At 49.8% G+C, this 26,432-nt stretch overlaps 1 protein-coding gene across 3 annotated transcripts in view; it reads left to right on the forward strand.

The window, feature by feature from the left end:
• The window catches only part of KIAA0513 (KIAA0513 ortholog), a 58,970-nt gene extending 33,084 nt beyond the window's left edge, over positions 1–25,886 (forward strand). For 2 of the 3 annotated variants that reach the window (XM_075576442.1, XM_075576443.1), the window contains exons 3-13: positions 1,923–2,022; positions 2,831–2,904; positions 3,002–3,072; positions 4,820–5,033; positions 7,268–7,308; positions 9,928–10,003; positions 10,849–10,926; positions 12,890–12,913; positions 17,646–17,726; positions 18,831–18,925; positions 21,102–25,886. In XM_075576442.1, the coding sequence (XP_075432557.1) occupies positions 1,923–2,022; positions 2,831–2,904; positions 3,002–3,072; positions 4,820–5,033; positions 7,268–7,308; positions 9,928–10,003; positions 10,849–10,926; positions 12,890–12,913; positions 17,646–17,726; positions 18,831–18,925; positions 21,102–21,151 (904 nt within the window). In that variant the 3' untranslated portion in view covers positions 21,152–25,886. The remainder of the gene's footprint in view (positions 1–1,922; positions 2,023–2,830; positions 2,905–3,001; positions 3,073–4,819; positions 5,034–7,267; positions 7,309–9,927; positions 10,004–10,848; positions 10,927–12,889; positions 12,914–17,645; positions 17,727–18,830; positions 18,926–21,101) is intronic. The other variant, XM_075576444.1, reaches the window with a different exon arrangement.
• The last annotated feature ends 546 nt before the right edge of the window (positions 25,887–26,432 follow it).

The following is a 26,432-nucleotide window of genomic DNA, read 5'->3' on the forward strand; positions in this document are numbered from 1 at the left end:
AGGATTTCCTGTGGCTGACCTTGAGCAGGGCACCTGATCTTCAAATATCAACTGAGATAAGACTGTAAGCTCTTCTGGAAATAATTGTGGTGCCTTATTACAGCACAAAAGCTAACTAGGGGCGCGTTGGAATTCCAGAGAGCAAAATGGTCTCCCACACAACAGTGTAACCAAAAAGAAATGGAAATGTAGCACTGCATCCACTCAGCCGGCGCTAACGACATCAAACACAGCAGAATCGCGCTCCGGGGAAGAGTGGATATCTGCAGCGTGAGCAGAGCATCCGCCAGAGAGGAACTGTACGCCTAAACACTCCATTAGTGCCGGCCAGGGAAGGGATCGCTCACTTTACAACCAGAAAAACGGTGTGGGCCATTCTGCTGGCTTCTGAATTATGGATGAAGTGGCAACGGGGGAATCGGGGAGTGGTGATGACACCGGGCAAAGGACTTGATTACCACAACTTTATTTCTACAAAACAGAAATCTAGAGTATTGTTTCATGATGATGGATTTATTTATTTATAAATTGTTTTACCAGGAAGTATAATACACTGAGAGTTACCTCGCGTTTTCACGTACGTCCTGGGCACAGAGTTATAACAACACATGGTTACATTAGAAGAACAGAGGCTGTACAGTCACTTCACAGGCATTTCATGGACAGTTAGTTGGAAAAGTGGGTGCAGGGGATAAAAGGGTTGGAGAGTTTCAGATTGAAATACAGCAATTTTAACACCAGCAAACCTCAGTAAACGGCTCAGATCCTTTGGCTGCCCTTCGGCTATCCGCCTTTGGGGCGACGCAGATGTAGACTGAAGAGGTTCAGAATGAATGCAGCTGTGATTGCAGAGTCCCCTTTTGTCCTCCAGGGCATTTGCATTCCAGAGGGTGGGGCTGCCGAAACACCGCATATGTGTACCAGGGGCGGCCAACTCCAGTGCTCGAGGGCCACCAACAGGTCAGAAGGATATCCCTGCTTCAGCACAGGTGTCTCAGCCAACGAGTGAACCACTGATTGAGCCACCTGTGCTGAAGCAGGGATATCCTTCAAACCTGACCTGTTGGTGGCCCTTGAGGGCTGGAGTTGACCGCCCCTGATGTATATGATCGGAATGTAAAAAGTAAAGCCACGTAAACACAAACCACGTGTGACTAGTGTTAAATGCTTTGTAGATTGTCAGGTTTTTACCAGGAGGGTCTCAAACTTTGATCCCTTAACCACCAGTCCTCTTCATACCTTACTGGTAGTTTGTATTTACCCTCAAAACTCACATTGGGTACTTCTCTCCCCTAATCTGGCTTTTCTATCCCTAATGAAGGATTATCTTTTCGGTTCAGGCCGCTTATTGTTATAATTGATCGTATACAAATGGATACAGTCCATAGCGTTAATTAGAGCTATTTGTAATTGTTATGGTGGTGACCCACATTAGTATTGATCGCTGAAATGGTACGCGATCAGAATGAGAACCTCTGGTGTAAGCCACACGACTATGAGCTCTTTAACAGTGGGGCAGAACGTCTGCATGGCCAGTGTGACCCGAAATACTATCTTTCATCTAGTGATGCTAATCAGACAGTGGCTCTTTCCGTGGTCTCCTGAGGTGTCCGCACTGTTAAGTCTCAGGGAAGAACTGGCTAAATGCTGAAGTAATTGTGCAATATAGTAAAAGTGTATGACAACAGGGGTGCTCAATTCCAGTCCTCAAGCCCTCCCCCCCCCCCCCTAACAGGTCAGGATTTCAGGATATCCCTGCTTCAGCACAGGTGGCTCGTCGATGGAGCCTCTGAGCCACCTGTGCTGAAACTGGGATATCCTGAAATCCTTACCTGTTGGGGGGGGGGGGGGAGGGGGCGCTTGAGGACTGGAGTTGAACACCCCTGTGTTACATGGCTGTCCCTGTGCTTGTCCCCCCATAGGGAAGACCTGGATCAAGAGGAAAAGGGCCGGTTTGCAGAGCTGTGCAGCACGGAGAACGGGAAGGGCAGGGAGTGGTTTGCCAGATTTGTCAGTGCGCAGGTAAGCAGGTGCATTGTGGTCATGGGGAGAAGGCGAGCTTTATGCCTGGGGAGATGATCTCCACGGCCTTAGCGGTCAGCAAAGGGGTTTAAAGTTCAAACTTTCAACCTGTGCAGCTGATTGGCCAGAAGGTCACATAGAAACTTCATTTATTTATAATTTTGCCTGTATGTCATATGAAACGAGGTGTGCTTTCTTTCATTTGCATTTACTAATATTTAAGGGGTGGGGGGTCGCACTGACTATGTATGCCGTGCTATACATAGAACTTTGCAGGCACTACCAGCCTCTGCCCCAAGAAGCTTGCATTCTAATTTTGGTACTTGAGACGGGCGAGAAGGCAGGATGGGTGGGCGACGCCAGTCCTCAAGGGCCACCAACATGCCGGGTATTGGGGATACTGCTTCTGGAGATACTTACCTCCATAGGGGGTGCCAGTAGCCACTCCAGCTTGGCTACCAGGGTTCACATAATGGCCGCTTTTCAAAGCGACTACGTGCAAATAGGAAGCTGTGACGTCATCCGGCGCGGCTTCCTATTGGCCCGCGTGACGCGGGAGCTTCTAACATGTAGGAGGTACCGGCGCCCCCTTCGGAGGGAAGTATCTTGAGTCAGGTGGTCCCCAGAGCTGAGATTTATGGGGTTCAACTCCGGAGCCCCCCCCCCCCCCCTGCTTCAATCCTATGTTAAACAAAATAAGAAAAAACGACTTTGGCTCCTTTAAAATGTTGACATGTCTCGTGTTTAACCCATCGTGTAACCTACTATGCTACTTGCTCGCTCTTTTATCTGCTTTGCTTTCCCCCAGCGCTGCAACTCCAAATGTGTCACGGAGCAGACTTTCTACCGGCTGGTCCAATCCTTTGCGGTGGTGCTTTTTGAGTACGTTTTCACACTTGGTTGAAATGCAGAATTGTGTCCCCTGAATACTCCCGGGGCTCACCCTGAATCTCCCTCCCCTCTCCTGTGCTATTGTTAGGTGTCACCAGATGGATGATTTCGGGCCTGCCAAGAATCTGATGACCATGTGCTTCACTTATTATTACATCGGTGAGCCCTGTTTGTGTATCGTTGTGAGGCATGCCAGAACAAGGCATAGCTACATTACCATCCGGCAATATCCTTCCCAGGGAGATTACTGAGACACTGCACTGATCCATCATTACTCCTGCCCTGACACCACAACGGCTCCTGCCCTGACACCACAACGGCTCCTGCCCTGACATCACAACGGCCCCTGCCCTGACACCACAACGGCTCCTGCCCTGACACCACAACGGCCCCTGCCCTGACGCCACAACGGCTCCTGCCCTGACACCACAACTGCTCCTGCCCTGACACCACAACGGCTCCTGCCCTGACAGCACAACGGCTCCTGCCCTGACACCACAACGGCCCCTGCCCTGACACCACAACGGCCCCTGCCCTGACAGCACAACGGCCCCTGCCCTGACAGCACAACGGCTCCTGCCCTGACACCACAACGGCTCCTGCCCTGACACCACAACGGCCCCTGCCCTGACACCACAACGGCCCCTGCCCTGACACCACAACGGCCCCTGCCCTGACAACACAACGGCCCCTGCCCTGACACCACAACGGCCCCTGCCCTGACAGCACAACGGCTCCTGCCCTGACGCCACAACGGCTCCTGCCCTGACACCACAACGGCCCCTGCCCTGACACCACAACGGCCCCTGCCCTGACAGCACAACGGCCCCTGCCCATACACCACAACGGCCCCTGCCCTGACACCACAACGGCTCCTGCCCTGACACCGCAACGGCTCCTGCCCTGACACCGCAACGGCTCCTGCCCTGACACCGCAACGGCCCCTGGCCTGACACCACAACGGCCCCTGGCCTGACACCACAACGGCCCCTGCCCTGACACCACAACGGCTCCTGCCCTGACACCACAACGGCTCCTGCCCTGACACCGCAACGGCCCCTGGCCTGACACCGCAACGGCTCCTGGCCTGACACCACAACGGCTCCTGCCCTGACACCACAACGGCTCCTGCCCTGACACCACAACGGCTCCTGGCCTGACACCACAACGGCTCCTGCCCTGACGCCACAACGGCTCCTGCCCTGACGCCACAACGGCTCCTGCCCTGACACCACAACGGCCCCTGCCCTGACACCACAACGGCCCCTGCCCTGACACCACAACGGCTCCTGCCCTGACACCACAACGGCTCCTGCCCTGACACCACAACGGCTCCTGCCCTGACACCACAACGGCTCCTGGCCTGACAGCACAACGGCTCCTGGCCTGACACCACAACGGCTCCTGCCCTGACGCCACAACGGCTCCTGCCCTGACACCTCCTGCTCCTTTGTTTTAATTGGTTATTCCTTCCTTCTTCCCCCCCCCCCCCCACTGTGGTGTGTTGTGGTTTTTTTCCTTTCCCGCTTTCCTTCCCGGGTTTTCTCTTCCCTTACTTTTTCTCTTATGACATTCTGTATCTCCTACCTGTGGATGTAAAGAACATGCCTATAAGTGATAGTACAAAAATATGTATACATGATATTGATTTTGTAAAAAGTGAATATATGTATGTGGATATAGGTGTTGTGTATTGAAGTTTTCAGCTACTCAGATCAGTGCTAAAACTATACCACATTAAATAGAAAAATCACTTTTATTCCGTAGTGCGTTTGTGCACACACACACACACACACACACACATATATATACACACATACTACATTAAATAGAAGATTCACTTTTATTTCATATTGCACACATGCGCACATACACGATGTGTATTTATAGATGTGTCTGTGTGTAGGTAAACCACTGGTTTCTCCAACTGATGCTAAAGAGAAGCCCGTGAGTACCGGGAGCATTGACGGTTATCTCAAGTCGGCCAACAGCTGGTTGGCTGAGAAGAAAGACAATGTCGAGCGTCTCCTGAGGACTACGTCAACCACGACGGAAAACGTGAAGGGCTTCTTTGGGGGACTGGAGAGCAAGTTCAAGGGGCCACTGACCAAGAAGAATGAGTGAGTGAGACCAGCGGCTGGAGGCCAAGCAAGGGGTTAAAGGGGCAGGTTCCAATGCATGTGTTTGTTTTTAAGTTTTCTCCCCATACCGTACAGACTGACTCCTTCCCCATACTGTACCATACGGGCTGGCTCCTTCCCCATACTGTACCATACGGGCTGGCTCCTTCCACATACTGTACAATATGGGTTGGCTCCTTCCCCAGAGGAGTAGTGTAGAAAATGACGCACAATATCAGTGGGTACACAAAATCATCTTTTATAGTTGAGAAGATAATTGAAGATAGGAACACTATGATTTATCCATAAGATCATATAGGTAATATAGATTTAAGGGGGGGCAAAATAAAGACCTAGCGGTCAGTCAGCCCGACTACCGCAGAAGTGGTCAAAAATGCACACCCCTCTTAAAATATAAACATCCCCAATACAGGGTCAAAGGTAGTATAAGGGCTATTGCTCATTACCTGCCCTTGGGGTTATACTGAAATCCAGAAAGCCAATAATGGATAGTGGTTCCACTGCGTGCAATCCTTAAGTGTAGAAGCAACAATTGAAGAGTAGAGCAAAGGTGCACTGCTACCGGAAGAAATCCTGAAGAAACAAATATCACGAGCAAACTCCAAAAATAAATCTGAGGATGTTTAATGCATAAATTCACAAGGAGATGAACATGACCAACGCACCAACGCGTTTCATCCCGTGGGACTTTATCAAGGTGTAATGTACAAAACATACCTTCTCCTAGATATAGCTACCATTTCGCGCCAAAGGTCCGCAGGGCCGCAACGCGCATGCGCACCACTGTGGCACCGCATCATGTCCAACCACTCACCTGGGCACATGAGGTGACGTCACTTGTGTGCGCACGCATCCACCTTGGAAGCAAGCCCGTGATGCTCCTACAGGGCTGAAGGTGGAAAGAATATTAATTTATTGAAATTATTGAAAAACTTTAACCATCAAAACTAACAATAAAAACATAAGAACTGAATGAAAAAAAACAAAGTAAATATGTAAAAGAAAACAACCTTATGATAAATAAAATACATTAGTTGCAAAGAAGACATGTTAACAATCACAACCACAAACTGGCTATAACATAATAAATACACATATAGATATCACCAATTAGATTTAAATGATAAATAAATGTATAATAGATATATGAAAAATAACACACGAACCTGTGCTGCCTTGGTAGAATGGAGAAAGTGAGCATAAATAGCTGGGGCTGCCATGTAAATACTCTAGTGAGGGCTTCGGGCCTTTTTTAAATAGACATTTAAATCAAACAAAAAAAACATCTAGGAAACAATAAATACAAATAAGGTCGGTAAACTGCTTTCATCATACGGGGCACACTTCCAAACTACACTATGTCCTAATGGGGGGGACAGGGCATCCCAAATCTGCTAAAACCCATTGAGGTCACTGCACCACTCTTGAAAATGATTATTACTTTGTAATTCCTCGATTTGCAGCCCGCTGCGAGCCCCCGATGGCACTGGGGTGACCCTCGGGGATTGGGTTACAATGAAGTCATATTTTATGCATCGCTATGTATCGCAAGGTAGAAAGATAGACACTTTTCTGTGCTGAAAAACTGGTGCAAAAGAAGAAAAAAAAGGTCAAACTTAACAAGAAACAACGTTTGCATTGCCCAAAACACAACTTTTCTTTAAAAAAAAAATGTTTGCAATGCGTTGTTGACCCCTCTGGCTTTGAAAAGGTTAAACCCTATTACTGCGCTCTGCACAAGATCAGAGCCGGCGTGAATCACTTTGGGAAAAGACCTAATTGGCAACTTGCACTCGTGCCCTCGTAAAATTAGCCATCTCAAAAGTTTGGGAGCCCGCGGTCTTCGTCATGTACAGCGCTTGTTGGGGTCGGACATTCATACTCATGGTCAGTCCCAAGAACAAGGATGCGGAGAATTGTCTGACCGTTTAACTGCTTACTGTTGTTCAATGTAATTGCTGGGTTTTGAAGTATAATAGCCACCTGCAGGCAGGTACATGGAGCAAACTTGGGCTGCTTCAGCTAATGCACAGATGGCCAACTGAAGACCTCGAGGGCCACCAACAGTCTGGAAATCCCCTGCTTCAGCACAGGTTATTGAGCCGCCTGCACTGAACCAGGGGATATCCTTTAAAACCTGACCTGTTGGTGGCCCTTGAGGACCAGAGTTGGCTACTCCCTGAGCTGACGTCTCTCCTTCTTTTTCCCATCAGGCAAAGTGAGGACCAGACCAAGGAGAAGCCCTCGGACAATGGTGGGTCTTGTTTGGTTCCATCTTTCCTTATTCCTCACTTATCTAACGGAGGTTTGCTCATTGTTTCTTAAAATCCCACGTTGTGAGCAGATTCACGTGTCTCCTACAGGTCTGCAATCCTGCTTTCCCCCATTACCTCCTAGCATTCAGAGCTCATACTGCAGCAAGGGATTCTGGGAAATGACATGCCAATGAGAACACAGTGCCACCTTTTTGCTTCAGAATCCCTGGCTGCAGTGGAAGCACTGTATGCCAAGAGATAATGGGGAAGGGCAGGGTTGCAGGCGTGTCTGAGACATGTGAATGTCCTCAAAAGTGGTATGTTTATTTGCTGTACACTGTACGGTGAAGGGTTTTGTCACTTTTTTAACTTATTTATGGTATATAAAGGTTGTTTCTGTTCAGAGCCCAATGCTTTGTACTGTGGCGGATTTCCCATTAGGTCCGGGGAAAATTACCCTTCCCCCCCCCCATATACAGAAGCCCCGCTCTCTTCCCCACTGATTGCCGGGGGAGAGCGTGGGCGCTCTGTAAAGTTCTCACCTTCTTCGTGCCGCACTACTCCTTCAGCGTCACATTACGCTGTGACATCACATGGCGTCTGGTTGCCATGGCAAAGTGACGACGTGGCTTTAAATGCAGCTGTGTTACCATGGCAGTGAGACGCCATGTGACATCACAGCGTCATTTGATGCTGAAGGAGGAGGGCGGCAGTTTTCTAAAAAAAAACATTTTCTGTTCTTGGTTGCCACAATAAATGGGGAATCACATTACGAACGTGTGATTAGAGATGCCCTGTGTACCTCTGTCCCAGAGGAGACCTGCCCTATGTACCTCCGTCCCAGAGGAGACCTGCCCTGTGTACCTCTGTCCCAGAGGAGACCTACCCTGTGTACCTCTGTCCCAGAGGAGACCTGCACGGTGTATCTCTGTCCTAGAGGAGACCTGCACTGTGTACCTCTGTCCCAGAGGAGACCTGCCCTGTGTATCTCTGTCCCAGAGGAGACCTGCCCTGTGTACTTCTGTCCCAGAGGAGACCTGCCCTGTGTATCTCTGTCCTAGAGGAGACCTGCACGGTGTATCTCTGTCCTAGAGGAGACCTGCACTGTGTATCTCTGTCCTAGAGGAGACCTGCCCTGTGTACCTCTGTCCCAGAGGAGACCTGCCCTGTGTATCTCTGTCCCAGAGGAGACCTGCCCTGTGTACCTCTGTCCCAGAGGAGACCTGCCCTGTGTATCTCTGTCCTAGAGGAGACCTGCACGGTGTATCTCTGTCCTAGAGGAGACCTGCACTGTGTATCTCTGTCCTAGAGGAGACCTGCACTGTGTATCTCTGTCCCAGAGGAGACCTGCACTGTGAACCTCTGTCCTAGAGGAGACCTGCACGGTGTATTTCTTGTCCCAGGGGAGACCTGCACTGTGTATCTCTGTCCTAGAGGAGACCTGCACTTTGTATCTCTGTTCTAGAGGAGACCTGCACTTTGTATCTCTGTCCCAGAGGAGACCTGCACTGTGTATCTCTGTCCCAGAGGAGACCTGCACTGTGTACCTCTGTCCTAGAGGAGACCTGCACTGTGTATCTCTGTCCTAGAGGAGACCTGCACTTTGTACCTCTGTCCCAGAGGAGACCGGCACTTTGTATCTCTGTCCCAGAGGAGACCGGCACTTTGTATCTCTGTCCCAGAGGAGACCTGCACTGTGTATCTCTGTCCCAGAGGAGACCTGCACTGTGTATCTCTGTCCTAGAGGAGACCTGCACTTTGTATCTCTGTCCTAGAGGAGACCGGCACTTTGTATCTCTGTCCTAGAGGTGACCTGCACTTTGTATCTCTGTCCTAGAGGAGACCGGCACTGTGTATCTCTGTCCTAGAGGAGACCGGCACTTTGTATCTCTGTCCTGGGGGAGACCTGCACTTTGTACCTCTGTCCTGGGGGAGACCTGCACTTTGTATCTCTGTCCCAGAGGAGACCTGCACTGTTTATCTCTGTCCTAGAGGAGACCTGCACTTTGTATCTCTGTCCTGGGGGAGACCTGCACTTTGTATCTCTGTCCTGGGGGAGACCTGCACTTTGTATCTCTGTCCTCGGGGAGACCTGCACTTTGTATCTCTGTCCCAGAGGAGACCTGCACTTTGTATCTCTGTCCTGGGGGAGACCTGCACTTTGTATCTCTGTCCTAGAGGAGACCTGCACTTTGTATCTCTGTCCTAGAGGAGACCTGCACAGTGTATCTCTGTCCCAGAGGAGACCTGCACAGTGTATCTCTGTCCCAGAGGAGACCTGCACTGTGTATCTCTGTCCCAGAGGAGACCTGCACTGTGTATCTCTGTCCCAGAGGAGACCTGCACTGTGTATCTCTGTCCTGGGGGAGACCTGCACTTTGTATCTCTGTCCTGGGGGAGACCTGCACTTTGTATCTCTGTCCCAGAGGAGACTGTACTTTGAAGAATTTGTTTGTGTACGTTGTGTTGGCTGCACACACAGGACTCTCCCCGCCTGAGACCGTTTCCCCGCACTTTGGAACAGTTTTCTAAATCCGCCACGGAGTGCATACATTTCTTATTGTTTCAATTTGTCTTTACATTGTCACAGTTTGCATGTCTGTTTCCTCCCCTCCCAGTATCTCTACAAAGTTCAGAGGAGAAGAAAGGAGAGAAGAGCTATCTGTACACGCACCTGAAGCAGCAGCCGATCTGGTAAGAAGGGAAATCCCAGGACTGTCCCATCTCCACATTACACGCAATGAATCCATACATTGATACCTTCTTCCTGTTATTACACGCAATGAATCCATACATTGATACCTTCTTCCTGTTATTACACGCAATGAATCCATACATTGATATACCTTCTTCCTGTTATTACACGCAATGAATCCATACATTGATACCTTCTTCCTGTTATTACACGCAATAAATCCATACATTGATACCTTCTTCCTGTTATTACACGCAATAAATCCATACATTGATACCTTCTTCCTGTTATTACACGCAATGAATCCATACATTGATACCTTCTTCCTGTTATTACACGCAATGAATCCATACATTGATACCTTCTTCCTGTTATTACACGCTCCTCCAGACAGCCTGGATCATTCAGAAGCGGTTACATGGAGGTAGTGATTTTATATCAAAGGGTGCTGACGGCTCACACCAGTGCGTGTAGCGCCGCGCAAATCTAAACAAACCGAGAAATTAACCAAAGCTGCAGATTAAGTAGGATAAGTAAAGGAAATGGGCCTGATTTGGACTAGCTCAGGAGTGGCCCACTCAAGTCCTCAAGGGCCACCAACAGGCCAGGTATTGCGGATATCCCTGCCTCAGCACAGGTGGCTCAGTCGTTGACCTGGGATGAAGCAGAGTTATCCCCAATACCTGGCCTGTTGGTGGCCCTTGAGGACTAGAGTGGGCCACTTCCTGGACTATCTGACCCCAGTGTGTTATCCGGTTCTGTGTAACCTTGTTTGGTGCTGGAGGCTGGTGGCCTTTGTACGGTGACTTACCTGCATTGTGTCTCCTGTGCTGTCCCATTGCAGGCACACCCTGAGGTTCTGGAACGCGGCTTTTTTCGACGCTGTGCACTGCGAGAGGAGGAAGCGGTCACCCACTACCAGGTAAGGGATCTTCTAACACACAAACGTGCAGTACGGGCCTGTGCGTCTTGGGGCAAACGTGTCCGATATGCTGGTGGTGGAGGAGACTAGTATTTAACATGTGGGTGTTTGCACTGGGGAGTTGGAGTAACAGCGGGTAATAACATGATCACGGGTTACAAAACCTCTCAGGGCTGACGTCAGAAAAGAAAGGATGGCGGGAGCACAAGACGAGAGAAACCCACATGGTAATTCAGTGCAAAGCCCGAGAAATAAGTGATGTACAGTGCTGTTAGATGGAACAGAAACCCAAACCCACAACATGACTCGCTAGTTGCAATATCCCAGTCCCGATCAGAGTACCGAGGATCTTTACATCGCCAGACAGAACACAGAGGTTATTTAGCCAGAGCCAACGGAAAAATCACACAGTATACACACACACAACGGTGCAGTCCTGCGACAACGGAGAATCCTAATCTTACTAGGGGCAAGGTGCTGCCGCTGCTCGCTTGCCCGCTGGCGTCTTTTATATGTGCAGGAGCAAAGTGTTTTTCTCATGCGCCAAGAAACACCGTCTAGCACAGTCCGTATAAAGAGACCGAGCCCGTGCAAGGAGGCTGTGGGGAACCCCTCATTCTGATGGGTAGAAGGAGCTGCCGTAGTGAGCTTAGCTCCTGGGGTCTTTATGCCGGAAGCAAAAGGGGTTTATTTTATGTGATTTAAGCACCGGCTTGAAGATGACCTTACCCAAGCTCGCGTCCAGGTAGATGGTCTTTACAAAGACTGTATGTACGCCAGTAACCCGATCACACGGATGCAGGTCCCGAGTACCCGGACTCGGGGATACAGAGAACACGAGGCCTCCGGGACAAAGGGGCAGTCATACCCTTACCAATTAGTAGGACATAAGGGGGACTACAAAGGAAAGATGCACATGCCCCCTTAGTCTTTTGCACACGAGCTGGGCTACGGGCCAACTTGGTGGCGGGGTCCAGGGGGGCATGTCCTAACCAGGGCAGAACTTTAGGGGAAGTGCATGGTAATACATTGTATACATGGGAAACACATAACAGTCATAGGGGACATCTCTCTTCAGGGCCTTGTTGGGGGGTGGGGGAGGGGGGGGCACATGGCAAGTGTGGGTGGCAAAGGAAAAGTCTGGGGAAACAACCAGAGCAGTGTTACAAAGTGATTCGAAACGTGGGGTTCTCATGCGGCTGAGCAACTCGTACGCAGAGAAGAAGCCTAGCGCCCCGCTGGCACCTTACTGCTGGGGGAGGGGGATTTATTACGTGATGGGTTCCCTTTCTGATTGCTGCTGTAAAGCCCCCGTATCCATTTCTGTTTCTATCTCCGTGACAAAGGCCTCCTTCAGAGTAAAAAAAAAAAATGGATAATGAGCCTTTTAATCACGGCTACGGGAAGAAAAAAATAGCTTCATAAACATGTTGACATTTCCTTTCTAATTACCCTCTCGCCTTCCTGGGGGAACACTTATTTCAGCTGCTGCATTCCAGGTGTTATAGTACCTGATTTCTCACTGGTGGCAGCTGAACTTAGAGGCGTTGCTGAAAGCATTTGCACCTGCCCATGTGATCTCGTCTGCGAACCAGATGCACAAGGTCTTTCTGAAGTCCGCTGTACACCAGGGGCGGCCAACTCCAGTCCTCAAGGGCCACCAACACGTCGGGTCTTCAGGATATCACTTCAGCACAGGTGGCTCAATCAGTGACTCAGTCGAAGGCTGAGCCACCTGTGCTGAAGCAGGGATATCCTGAAAAACTGACGTGTTGGTGGCCCTTGAGGACTGGAGATGCAGCCGCTGGAAGCTGTTCTCTTTGTAGACGGGGCCTGCGTAGCATGTTAAGAATCCCCACCTCCTCTCTTGCCAATGTTTCATTTTTCCTTTCTTCTCACCCTCCTCTCTGGCATGACCTCTAACCTTTAACCTTTGCTAACCCTGTTTCTGCTGCTGCTCCAGAGGGAATGCTGAAGAGGAAGAGAGGTTTGTTGGCCTATGTTACTTAGCTGTCTTCAATGTTACTTACCTTCTACAGCCTTGACTCTGCAAGATTCCAAGAACAGCCAAAGAGCCTTTTGCTTGTCCACCGCACACTGTTCTGAGACAGTAACACGTGTAGGCAGTTCACTTCCGCAAAGCTAGCGCACTACGCATTCCCACTCCCATCATGGTAAATACCCAATATTAACAACCTAACAATCTTAACAGCAGGTTACCAATCTTTCCAGTTTGGCGAGAGTAGGCTCAGCTAGCCGAGTTACGTGAAGATCCCTGCTCCGCTGGCAGCCACAGATTTAATTGACGTGCCTCATACCTGCGGGAGAAGTCTGGGCAGTTTCTTTGTGCACCAGGAAAAGAGTTTAGGGAACGGTGAATTATGATCCCACATGACTACAGCTCAACCCGGTTCCAACACGGTGCTTGGTGTCCAAAGAATCACATGGCGATATCAGTGGATCGCGTTAGAACATTCTAGCCATTAACTTATACACGCTATCAATTTCGTATGTCTCGTTTTTGCGCGCCATGATTGCAATACTATAGAATAACAATATAGAAATAATGTACAATTGTATTGTTTCAATCTTTTATTGATGCATTGTACAATAAAGTATAAAATAATAAATAAAATAAATAAATTGGGAGCCACGCTTGCATCACGTTATAAGCAGATTTGCATTGTAACGGATCGCGTTATAACGGGGTTGAGCTGTATTACTTACATATTTCCTCTAAGGGCACAGATTTCTTTATTGGATGGGTTTTGAAAGCGTTGTTTCAGCCATTCTGGCAAAGACCACAATAATAACTATTTCATATAGCGCTTTTCTCCCAATGGGACTCAAAGCGCGTCACAATCACAGTACAGCGCGTGGTACGCAGCCCATAGGAATGTTACAGACACGGCCCCTGCCCAGATGAGCTTACACTCTTTGATTCTGGTGCCTGAGGCACAGGGAGATACAGTGACCAGAATGACCGTGACCTAAGGTCACAAGGAGCCGACACGGGAAATGAACCAGTGTCCCCTGATTCACGCTCAGTGTCACTGTTATCAGTCGGTGTCTGAGCTGCTCCTCCCTACCTGATCAAAACTGGAAAGATGGAACTGGAATACATTGTTGCTTTGCATTTTCATCAAAGCCATTTTAAACATTGTTACAAATGTGTTCTATATACAGTACCTCCTCAGGCTTCTTTGACTGGTTTTGGATTATATTTTGGCTGAGAGTCGTTATGACATTCTTCCCCGAGACTCCATTTTGGGGCAACCTAATTTATTTGGTTTATTTTGGGGATCAAGTTCCTCGTCACTGTCGGAAGTGCTCTCCTGGTTCGTACTAGTTCAGCCACAGAATACTGGCATGAATGACTCCGGATCTGGTACTGAAGGGACTGGGAGATAGCCATGGTCATTCTCCCATGACCTTGGCTGGTACCCTATCCATAAAGGACACTCCCACCCTTTCATGCATATTGATCTTGATTCTTCAAGGAGTTAACAAGATTTCTGTTCAGATAATTTTTAAATCTGGGGTGTAATCTCCCACTTTGAATAAAAATGACATTCACATTTCTCACAGTAATGTTACATTATTTGGGCTTACTCTCAAGACACAGAGTGCTGTTTTAAAGAGGCAGTCCGTGCAGCACTTAAAACTAAAAAAAGACTATTTAAAAAAAAATATGTGCAGCCTTTGATTTCCTTTATTGCAAATGAATGAACTAAGACGACGATCAATTAGTTCTCCTGCGATCGATCAGCAAAGATCCTGCTTCCCAGGGTTCATTAAATGGCCGCCTTTCTGTTTCAATCAATCCTTTAGTCAGTGTAACTCGGCAGCTACAATGTATCCTTATATTACAAAAGTAACATTATTTATTGTTACAGCTTGCAGCTCAAACTGCTGGGAACATTGGCAACAAATGATCACAAACAGGAAAGTGTTACAAAGATCTTGCACTGCTGGGGAGGTGGGCTAAAGCCTGCTATAGAAATGAAAGAGTGCTCAGTATATTAAAACTAATTAAAAATGGCATTAAAAGTTGAATTCAAAATTTAAAAAAAAAAATGTAGTAAGTATCTAATACTACAGCACTGATTTATTAAAAAAAGAAAAACACGTAGGATATTGCATGAATGGCTCCTTTAAAACTGGATCTTGGTGTGTGTGTGTGTGTGTGTGTGTGTGTGTGTGTGTGTGTGTGTGTGTGTGTGTGTGTGTGTGTGTGTGTGTGTGTGTGTGTGTGTGTGTGTACAAACCAATGTGTTGCACACCTCTGTAACCGCATTTGTGAGCGCGACTATAAACCCCTTTAGTATCTAACATACTTGGCTCTGCTAAACATTATTAACACTTTTGCTGCCAGATGCATTGCTGGACAAAGTTTTCCCGGCTCTTCTGGCAGCTGGCGGGTTAAGTCCGTTTAACCGCTGTAATGAGAACAGAAGCGCCTATTCACTGTACTTTCTGCTGAAATGATAAATGCAGCTTTCAAAGCAGTCAGCGCCCCTTAGGGGGGAAAACCTATCTCCTGTATATCCGCGTGCGACAGATCTGCACTCAGCAGCTGCAGTGGGACGGGAGAGAGACGCCCATATCAAGAGGCAAACCTTCAAAATAATACTAATCACGGCTGTTTTAAACGCTGCAGCTTTGCCGTGGGATTAAGCCGGCAATTAAGTCAATTAAAGTCCAGAAACAAAAGAGCAGGTGTAATTCTCTTATCTTTCTTTTTCTTATACCCAGTTCTCTTGTCTTTTGTATTATATTGGTTTAACGGCTTATATGCAGATATAGCAGACGTTCGTGCGATGCTTTAACTCGGAGGTGTTCAACTCCAGTCCTCAAGTCGTCCCCCGTCGCCCCCCCCCCAAAAAACCAGGTCAGGTTTTCAGGATATCCCTGCTTCAGCACAGGTGGCTCATTCAGAGGCTCAGTCAAAGACTGAGCCACCTGTGCTGAAGCAGGGACTGGTTGAGCCACCTGTGCTGAAGCAGGGCTATCTGAAAACCTGTCCTGTTGGTGGTGCTTGAGGACTGGAGTTGAGCCCTCCTGAGTTAACTCTGCCACGATATTTATTGCAAAGGCAGTAGTAAATATTAAAGTAGAGAGAACGGTCGCAACTTCCACATTTGTTCTTGCGTTACCCAGCGGGAGGGCGGTACCAGCGGGAGGGTGGTACCGGCTGCGGTTTGTGACACTCCCTTCACGCTGCTCTAGCTATCCCTCTCTCTTTGTAAGTCCATATACTTCATAGGTCTATAAAGTTCTGTAGCTTGTGTAGCTTTAATACCGGCCCCTGAAGGATATCTAGCCTGTTCCTCTAAATGTCACTGTGTTGGTAGAACCTTTGACTCATATCAGGGTTGCTCCAGTCCTTATCCCTCTCCCACCCCCACCCCCCCAACAGGTCAGGTTTTCAAGATATCCCTGCTTCAGCACAGGTAGCTCAATCCATCCCTGCTTTAGTCTTCGATTGAGCCACCTGTGCTGAAGCTGGGCTATCCTGAAAACCTGACCTGTTGGGTGGCCTGAGGACTGAAGTTGAGCCCCCCTGGCTTATACCACTGATAATTTGCTTGGCAGATCTCTTTAATATGCGTCGGTACAGCACAGTCGCACACCTGCCTGTCTCTTCCGCCCTTGCAGCTGATGTAAGAACAGAACTCGTCGCCCATTCCTTTGAAAACAAGCCTTTGGTTATAGAAATACATATTGCATAGTGGAGCAGTGAAGAGGTCGGGGTACATGCCTGTTTTATTTTTTTTTGGGGGGGTTTCATGGCGGCGTGTAAATGAATGCAGAGAGTGCTTCTCCGTGGCTGCGGGATGCATGATATGCTTCATCTGCAGCAGTATAATGTATCGCACACTCGCACACTCGCACACTCGCAGGAAACCACAAAGGTTATTTCAAAACAAATCAGCCCGTGTTTTGGATAAGTAACGCAGATGGCAGAGGAGCGCTCCATGCGTAGGTCACACAATCAGGAGGGTTTATTAACCACTGTTTGTTCCTAATAGGACTTTATTTCAAGCCTTGCTTAATAAACTCTGGATTCTTTGATCTCTGCATGGAGTGCGCCTCTGCTATTTGCTTTTCTTATCTACAGCAGCGCAGTGCAGAGGCTGCTGAAACCACTGTAATTAGATTGGCATTAAGCACAGGCGTTCCTCTGTCTCCGTGCTCCCTGTAAATAAGTTATTATTATGAAGTCAAACGTAGAGACAGTATCCCAACAGCTCAGAGACAGAAGTGTCCTACAGTCTTTTAAGGGTAACCCTGGCAGAGCGAACCTATGGCCTTTAAAATCTCCTCCTCCCTCTGGGGTGGCAGAGAGAGGGCAAACACACATTGCAGATCCCGTTCCTAACGCGGTGACGGAAGCCTTTCTGCATCTTACCACGTTAAAAGAAGGCGCGTGCGTTTTTTCCGGGATGTTCAGAGACTTGCGACGCATTGTTTTGCAATATATTGTAGTCTACATCACAGCATGTATCATCTGCCCAGTGTTCTCCACTCTGTATTGTACACGCGTGATGTGCCCGAAACGGCCAGGCTAGTACCCAACAGAGCCCTAGTAACTCCTTCGTCGCATAGCGAGACCTGTGTATACTACAAACGTTGCACTGTATATTGCAGAAAGGCGTGATCCAATCCTTGACCCAGGTTTGCTCCAACGCGTGTAACTTTGTTCCTTGTTCTGGCAGAGATAGGTGGTACCACATGACCCAAGAGGAGCGGGACGACAGCCTGCAGTTTAACGAGAACATTGCATTTGGGCAGCTCGGGTAAGCACTGGGCTGGGGCCCATGTTTTCTAAGCAGTGCTAGGCCAATGACACCTTCCCTAGAGGGAATAGAACCACTTGGTAAACATGGCCTTCACTGTTCATGCCATTTATTTTTGGTCTCCGGCACGGGGGAGCCCGACCTGTATATTACTGAAGGACTGAGAGTATTTCTGTAGATACTGAGAGAATACCCAAGGCAAATGTTGAATCGTTTTCTTGGCTCCTACACAAACTTGTTTAGGATGCTCAAAAAAAAAAACGTATTTCACATGGAAATAATAGGGGTAACACATCCTCTGTGGGTTCATTTTCTGAGATAGGGAGGAAATAGAGATATTTCTATTTCTGGGAGACCATGGGCTGTGTCTGCGGTTCCCTATGAGTGCCTGGGAGACCCAGGGCTGTGTCTGCGGTTCCCTATGAGTGCCTGGGAGACCCTATGAGTGCCTGGGAGACCCAGCGCTGTGTCTGCGGTTCCCTATGAGTGCCTGGGAGACCCAGGGCTGTGTCTGCGGTTCCCTATGAGTGCCTGGGAGACCCAGGGCCGTGTCTGCGGTTCCCTATGAGTGCCTGGGAGACCCAGGGCTGTGTCTGCGGTTCCCTATGAGTGCCTGGGAGACCCAGGGCTGTGTCTGCGGTTCCCTATGAGTGCCTGGGAGACCCAGGGCTGTGTCTGCGGTTCCCTATGAGTGCCTGGGAGACCCAGGGCTGTGTCTGCGGTTCCCTATGAGTGCCTGGGAGACCCAGGGCTGTGTCTGCGGTTCCCTATGAGTGCCTGGGAGACCCAGGGCTGTGTCTGCGGTTCCCTATGAGTGCCTGGGAGACCCAAAGCTGTGTCTGCGGTTCCCTATGAGTGCCTGGGAGACCCAGGAACGTGTCTGCGGTTCCCTATGAGAGCCTGGGAGACCCAGGGCTGTGTCTGCGGTTCCCTATGAGTGCCTGGGAGACCCAGGGCTGTGTCTGCGGTTCCCTATGAGTGCCTGGGAGACCCAGGGCTGTGTCTGCGATTCCCTATGAGTACCTGGTAGTTTGCAGACCAGGGCGCTGTTGGTACTTCAAGTATTGATTTGCATGAGAACTTTGAGTCTTTCTCTTTATAAAGCACTTTCACACACAACATGCTGGCGTTCGGGCTGAACAAGAAGCTGTGTAATGACTTCCTGAAGAAGCAGGCGGTGATCGGGAACTTGGACGAAGGTGAGAGAATTGATCATTAGATATGCATCCGAGCCAGAGTAAAGAGGCGTTGAGGTCTATTGGGCCGCCCCTCCCCATGTCAGTCACGCAATGAGGCAGGAAGGATTGTGGTCCTTTTAAATGATTCTGTTTGGAATAATGTTTGGACATTGTAGCACAGAGCGCATGTGTAACCCTTTGGTGACTGTTCACAATTAAATATGTTGATGCATTGTTACCTCCCCATCACAAGATTTAATGATGTTAACAATTGCATAGCTTACTGAATAGATCACATTGTGTATGTCTCGCACAACGTAGAGTGACAGACAGATGCCCCATATGGTACATGAATTCGCAGCGCACGCACACATATAGAAAAAAGAATAAGTGAATGTCTCTAACAAGTGCACCGAGGTGAGCGAGTTCACGTCAAAGAACAGGCGTGTGGCTCACCATGCAATATTGAAGTATCAACATTTATTTTAATATGATAGCAAATAAGACCATGTTTGTACCTGTCCCTCACACTACAGGGTAACACAGAGACGGACTATTCTCAGCCTGTGAAGTCTGTATCTCACACTACAGCGTAACAGTGACGGACTATTCTCAGCCTGTGAAGTCTGTATCTCACACTACAGAGTAACAGTGACGGACTATTCTCAGCCTGTGAAGTCTGTATCTCACACTACAGGGTAACAGTGACGGACTATTCTCAGCCTGTGAAGTCTGTATCTCACACTACAGGGTAACACAGTGACGGACTATTCTCAGCCTGTGAAGTCTGTATCTCACACTACAGGGTAACAGTGACGGACTATTCTCAGCCTGTGAAGTCTGTATCTCACACTACAGGGTAACACAGTGACGGACTATTCTCAGCCTGTGAAGTCTGTATCTCACACTACAGGGTAACACAGTGATGGACTATTCTCAGCCTGTGAAGTCTGTATCTCACACTACAGGGTAACACAGTGGCGGACTATTCTCAGCCTGTGAAGTCTGTATCTCACACTACAGGGTAACAGTGACGGACTATTCTCAGCCTGTGAAGTCTGTATCTCACACTACAGGGTAACAGTGACGGACTATTCTCAGCCTGTGAAGTCTGTATCTCACACTACAGAGTAACAGTGACGGACTATTCTCAGCCTGTGAAGTCTGTATCTCACACTACAGCGTAACAGTGACGGACTATTCTCAGCCTGTGAAGTCTGTATCTCACACTACAGCGTAACAGTGACGGACTATTCTCAGCCTGTGAAGTCTGTATCTCACACTACAGCGTAACAGTGACGGACTATTCTCAGCCTGTGAAGTCTGTATCTCACACTACAGGGTAACAGTGACAGACTATTCTCAGCCTGTGAAGTCTGTATCTCACACTACAGGGTAACACAGTGACGGACTATTCTCAGCCTGTGAAGTCTGTATCTCACACTACAGCGTAACAGTGACGGACTATTCTCAGCCTGTGAAGTCTGTATCTCACACTACAGCGTAACAGTGACGGACTATTCTCAGCCTGTGAAGTCTGTATCTCACACTACAGCGTAACAGTGACGGACTATTCTCAGCCTGTGAAGTCTGTATCTCACACTACAGGGTAACAGTGACAGACTATTCTCAGCCTGTGAAGTCTGTATCTCACACTACAGAGTAACAGTGACAGACTATTCTCAGCCTGTGAAGTCTGTATCTCACACTACAGGGTAACAGTGACGGACTATTCTCAGCCTGTGAAGTCTGTATCTCACACTACAGAGTAACAGTGACAGACTATTCTCAGCCTGTGAAGTCTGTATCTCACACTACAGGGTAACAGTGACGGACTATTCTCAGCCTGTGAAGTCTGTATCTCACACTACAGGGTAACAGTGACGGACTATTCTCAGCCTGTGAAGTCTGTATCTCACACTACAGAGTAACAGTGACAAACTATTCTCAGCCTGTGAAGTTTGTATCTAACAGTGATGGATTATTCCCATTCTGTGAATCTGTATCTCACACTACAGCTTTGACTAAGTGTGACTTAGGGACTAATGTTCTTACTAAATAAGATGGTTGTGGGTCCTCTGGGTCCTCTGCACTGGGGGGGCCTCTGCACTGGGGGGGCCTCCGTACTCACTGGGGGGGCCTCTGCACTGGGGGGGCCTCCGTACTCACTTCCTTTTTCTTGTGTATTCCTTTACAGATAAATTTAAGCAGCTCACCGATCACATTGACCAAATGGCCATGGAGTAGGTGTCGTCCTGTGTGTGGGGAGAAGACGCCGTCTCCCCCAGATACCCCAGTATTGAAAATGAAGCTCTAGAGCAGCACGGTGAATCTTTATCCCAGTCCCCCCGTCAGCCCTCCATGCCGAGGCCAGCAGCCCCTCCTCCGTGGGCGCTAGCAAAGAGAAGAACTGTACAGTATATATTTTGCAAGAAATAGTTTGTAAAGTCTTTTTGTCTATATATGAAAAACAGAGTATTTAATATAAGTGTTTTCTGTGTACTTGGGTTGGGAGGAAAAGATGGAGCAGTGTTTGTGGAAGAGATGTACGCGTTTCTGTATTTTGTGTATAGGTGGGGTGGATGGGGGGGTTAAAGTTGCATTAACCCTTTCACTGCTGGAGGAGCATGCCACGTGTTGCAAAGCAAAGTTTTACAGGCCCATCTGGCAGCGAAAGGGTTGTTTGTGTAATCCCTCTGTTTCTTATACACTTGGAGTTAACAAAGGGACATGTCTTTTTCTTTTGAGAAGATATTGTATGTAATAAGTGGTGGGGTGAGTGAACACCAAGCCACAGGGAATATATATATATATAGTCACAAAGATGTAGACGTTTATATTTATAGCGTATGAGGCGATGAGGATCCCTTAAGTAAAGAAATAAAGAACATCAGTATGAAACCTCTTTTATATTAAAAGTGGAGGTGCAGGGAAGGGAGAAGGCACGGTGGCAGCAATGCGCAATTCCTGGAATGCAGCTGGTCCCTGGAGACGCACGATATATTCCTAACGCGTGGCGGCAATTTGATTGGCAACTGGGTGAATCTTTACAACCAGAGCCACCTGTCACAAACTGGTCTCTTTTGTCTCGTGTTCCTGGAAGTGAGGATCGTGACGCAACGTAACACCTCCCATTGCACAACACAACCTTTTCACAGCCGACACACTTTGGGTGTGAGTGGGCGAAGACCTGGTTGTATCCTTCAGCACCCTTGCTGCGAGAGAGGTTTGCCATGTATTGTTCTGCGTAGGAAGATGCGTTGCTTTTGCTGCTTCAGCTGCAGAGGGTTTGAAGAGGACATCTTTCACTTGGAAGACCAGCCCCTTACATCTAATGGGCGTTTATTTACACCACAGCTCGGTTAAACTCTGTGGCGTTACTGGCACTCAAGGAGTTAAAGGGTGGCAGTCACACAGTCTGTGACGAGGCTGTAGTGGTGACAGCAGTGAAATAAATCACTCGCCCCCAACAGACACTCATTATTGATGATATCCTTTGTAAAACAGTAAGTGTCTACGTGAGGAGTGGCCAACTCCAGTCCACAAGGGCCCCCAACAGGTCAGGTTTTCAGGATATCCCTGCTTCAGCACAGGTGGCTGTCTTCGATTGAGCCATAGATTAAGCCACCTGTGCTGAAGCAGGGATATCCCGAAAAACCTGACCTGTTGCGGGCCCTTGAAGACTGCAGTTGGCTACCCCAGGTCTACGTCCATCACTTCAAGCTTAGTATCACTATTGGTTCCTCGCTGGGTTGGATCAACTTCGTCCCATACAGGGGCAGTGCCAAGTACTCAATCACCCACAGCACGGACCCTCCACTCACACTGCGAGTCAGCCATTAAAGAAGGCGCACCCCAGGCCGATGCTCTGTGTAGTTCTGTTGTACAGTTATTTCTGTGCCGAGACGTTTCTGTAGCTGTCCGGTGTCCGTGCGCACTTTGCCACCACTCGTTGTGAGGCTCGGGGCCAAGTTTTTGATCTGTGTGACATATATATAAAAACAAGTATTACTGAGTTGTTCTGTGCATTGCTTTGTGCCCGGTGATCTGTACGGTTATCTGTGCCATTCAGTGTGAGGTTGTGTAGGGTCCTCGTGCAGCGTGATGTGGTAGTTGTGTTTCTGCATTCTTATCACTGGGGGAGGGTGTACACCAGATGCGGGCAACGCCAGTCCTCAATTGCCACCAACAGGTCAGGTTTTCAGGATATCCCTATTTCAGCACAGGTGGCTCAATCAGTCCCAGCTTAGGGGCAGGTGGCTCAATTAGTCGCTGCTTCAGCACAGGTGATGCAGTCTTTGACTGAGCCTCTGATTGAGCAACCTGTGCTGAAGCAGGGATATCCTTAAAACCTGACCTGTTGGTGGCCCTTGAGGACTGGAGTTGCCCACCCCTGGTATATACACACATTGGCAGCTGTATATGCAGTGGAGGTCTGCTCCCTTCATGGATATTTCCCCTGTTGCTGCGGATTATCTGTGCTCCGTGCACGAGCGAGTCGCGTTTCCTGTTTGCACAGCGCGTGTTCTTGGCCTCCCTGGTTGGAAGAGATTTATAACAGCATTGCAGGTTTATTCCTTTAATAATAAAAAGGTGAAGCATTTCACTTCTAAAGTCCTAATCCGCTCCGCCAGCTGGCACTACTCCGCGCCCCCCAGCTGGCACTGCTCCGCGTCCCCAGCTCGCACTGCTCCGCGCCCCCAGCTGGCACTGCTCCGCGCCCCCAGCTCGCACTGCTCCGCGCCCCCAGCTCGCACTGCTCCGCGCCCCCAGCTCGCACTACTCCACACCCCCAGCTCGCACTGCTCCGCGCCCCCAGCTCGCACTGCTCCGCGCCCCCAGCTCGCACTGCTCCGCGCCCCCAGCTCGCACTGCTCCGCGCCCCCAGCTCGCACTGCTCCGCACCCCCAGCTCGCACTGCTCCGCACCCCCAGCTGGCACTGCTCCGCACCCCCAGCTGGCACTACTCCACGCCCCCCCAGCTGTCACTGCTCCACGCCCCCCAGCTGTCACTGCTCCACGCCCCCCAGCTGGCACTGCTCCACGCCCCCCAGCTGGCACTGCTCCACGCCCCCCAGCTGGCACTGCTCCACGCCCCCCAGCTGGCACCGCTCCACACCCCCCCAGCTGGCACTGCTCCACGCCCCCCCAGCTGGCACTACTCCACGCCCCCCCCCCCCAGCTGGCACTACTCCACCCCCCCCCCCCCAGCTGGCACTACTCCACCCCCCCCCCCACCTGGCACTACTCCAACCCCCCCCCCAGCTGGCACTACTCCACGCCCCCCCAGCTGGCACTGCTCCACGCCCCCCCAGCTGGCACTACTCCGCGCCCCCCCAGCTGGCACTGCTCCACGCCCCCCAGCTGGCACTACTTCACGCCCCCCCAGCTGGCACTACTCCACGCCCCCCCAGCTGGCACTACTCCACGCCCCCCCAGCTGGCACTACTCCACGCCCCCCAGATGGCACTTCTCCGCGCCCCCCCAGCTGGCACTGCTCCACGCCCCCCAGCTGGCACTGCTCCACGCCCCCCAGCTGGCACTACTCCACGCCCCCCAGCTGGCACTGCTCCACGCCCCCCCAGCTGGCACTGCTCCACGCCCCCCAGCTGGCACTGCTCCACGCCCCCCAGCTGGCACTGCTCCACGCCCCCCAGCTGGCACTGCTCCGCACCCCCAGCTGGCACTGCTCCGCACCCCCAGCTCGCACTGCTCCACGCCCCCCAGCTGGCACTGCTCCACGCCCCCCAGCTGGCACTGCTCCACGCCCCCCAGCTGGCACTGCTCCACGCCCCCCAGCTGGCACTACTCCACGCCCCCCCCCCAGCTGGCACTGCTCCGCACCCCCAGCTGGCACTGCTCCGCACCCCCAGCTGGCACTGCTCCACGCCCCCCAGCTGGCACTGCTCCACGCCCCCCCAGCTGGCACTGCTCCACGCCCCCCAGCTGGCACTACTCCACGCCCCCCCAGCTGGCACTGCTCCATGCCCCCCAGCTGGCACTGCTCCGCGCCCCCCAGCTGGCACTGCTCCGCGCCCCCCAGCTGGCACTACTCCTGTATGCTTCGGAGCGGCTTCTCTTTCCATGTTATTTCATCCATCGCTGGGAAGTGACTTCACTGTATATTGCATCGGGGACCAAGGGTTCACAGGCTGTGTGCTAGTCACAATGACTGCCGTGACAGAGGTTTATATCCTGGCTTCTTCAAGGAGAAGTGTGCGTGCTTGTGTGTGTGTGTGCGTGCGTGTGTGCATGGAAAGGGACTAGTGGACGCACAGCTGCTGAGGGACCGTTGGCCAAAGCCGTTTCACCCCTAAGATAGGACCATTAGCATTACTATTAGGGGTTAAGTTTAGGGTTTTTAGGGTAAGGAGTTAAAGTTTAGGTTTTTAGGGTAAAGCGTTGTGTGTGTGTGTGTGTGTGTGTGTGTGTGTGTGTGTGTGTGTGTGTGTGTGTGTGTGTGTGTGTGTGTGATACAATATTTAAAATAAATGTTATGTTTTTATGAAATGGGCAATACCGCTTTAACCCTTTGCTCCCAGGGTGGCCACCCACACACACTGCAAAGCAAAGGTTTTTCTGCCAGCAAAGAATCTTAACTCCTCTGTTATTCGGGTTATCCGGTAACGTGAATGAGTTATCACTGCTGGACCTGCAAAGGGGCCCGCTGCAGCATGAAGGAAAGCAGACCTCCTCCTCCAGCTGCCACACAGAAAAAATGTCCCTGCCATGTGCTGGGCCTGTGTGTGACCCTTAAATGTGACGTTGTCACTGTGGATGCTGTATTGAGTTTGTATATGGTCCCAGTGACACTGTTGTGAGTGTGAGTGTGTTTAGATGGCTGTGGGACAGTGTCAGCTGAAGGTGAAACTGCTGTCCATGGTGAATGAAACGTAACCCGCTCATGGGCTGGGGCAGCTTGCGAATTTCCCATCTGTATTACCAGTGGCGATGTCAAATAATAAATTATTGTCAAAATTCACTGCATTGGTGCCATTCTTAGTGTTAACGTTTCATTAGAGATATCGTACACTTAAAGTTCACAGTTCTGAGCAGCTCTCAGGTGGAAAATAAGGGGCAAAACGCCTTTATCCTTCAGCACGATGATGGAAAGCCAAGTTATTCTGTGCTATTATCCGAGTTTCAACTGCTTTATATAAGCTCTTTTTATATATATATATATATATATATATATATATATATATATATATATATATATATATTTTAAGTTGTAGTGGGTGAAAAAGACAACAAAAAAACCCCACAGTTAGCATATAGCCAATAAAGAATATCACTTGTGAGCACATTCACATGCCTTAGACAGGTCTGCAACCCTGCCTTTCACCATTATCCCCAGCATACATTGCTTCCACTGGGCACCCACACACCTTCAGCCCCCTGAGAATACAAGGTAACCTGCTGAGCACCCACACACCTTCAGCACCCTGAGAATACAAGGTAACCTGCTGAGCACCCACACACCTTCAGCACCCTGAGAGAACAAGGTAACCTGCTGAGCACCCACACA

This window comes from Ascaphus truei, chromosome 19, assembly GCF_040206685.1.
Source record: "Ascaphus truei isolate aAscTru1 chromosome 19, aAscTru1.hap1, whole genome shotgun sequence".
Lineage (NCBI taxonomy): Eukaryota > Metazoa > Chordata > Amphibia > Anura > Ascaphidae > Ascaphus > Ascaphus truei.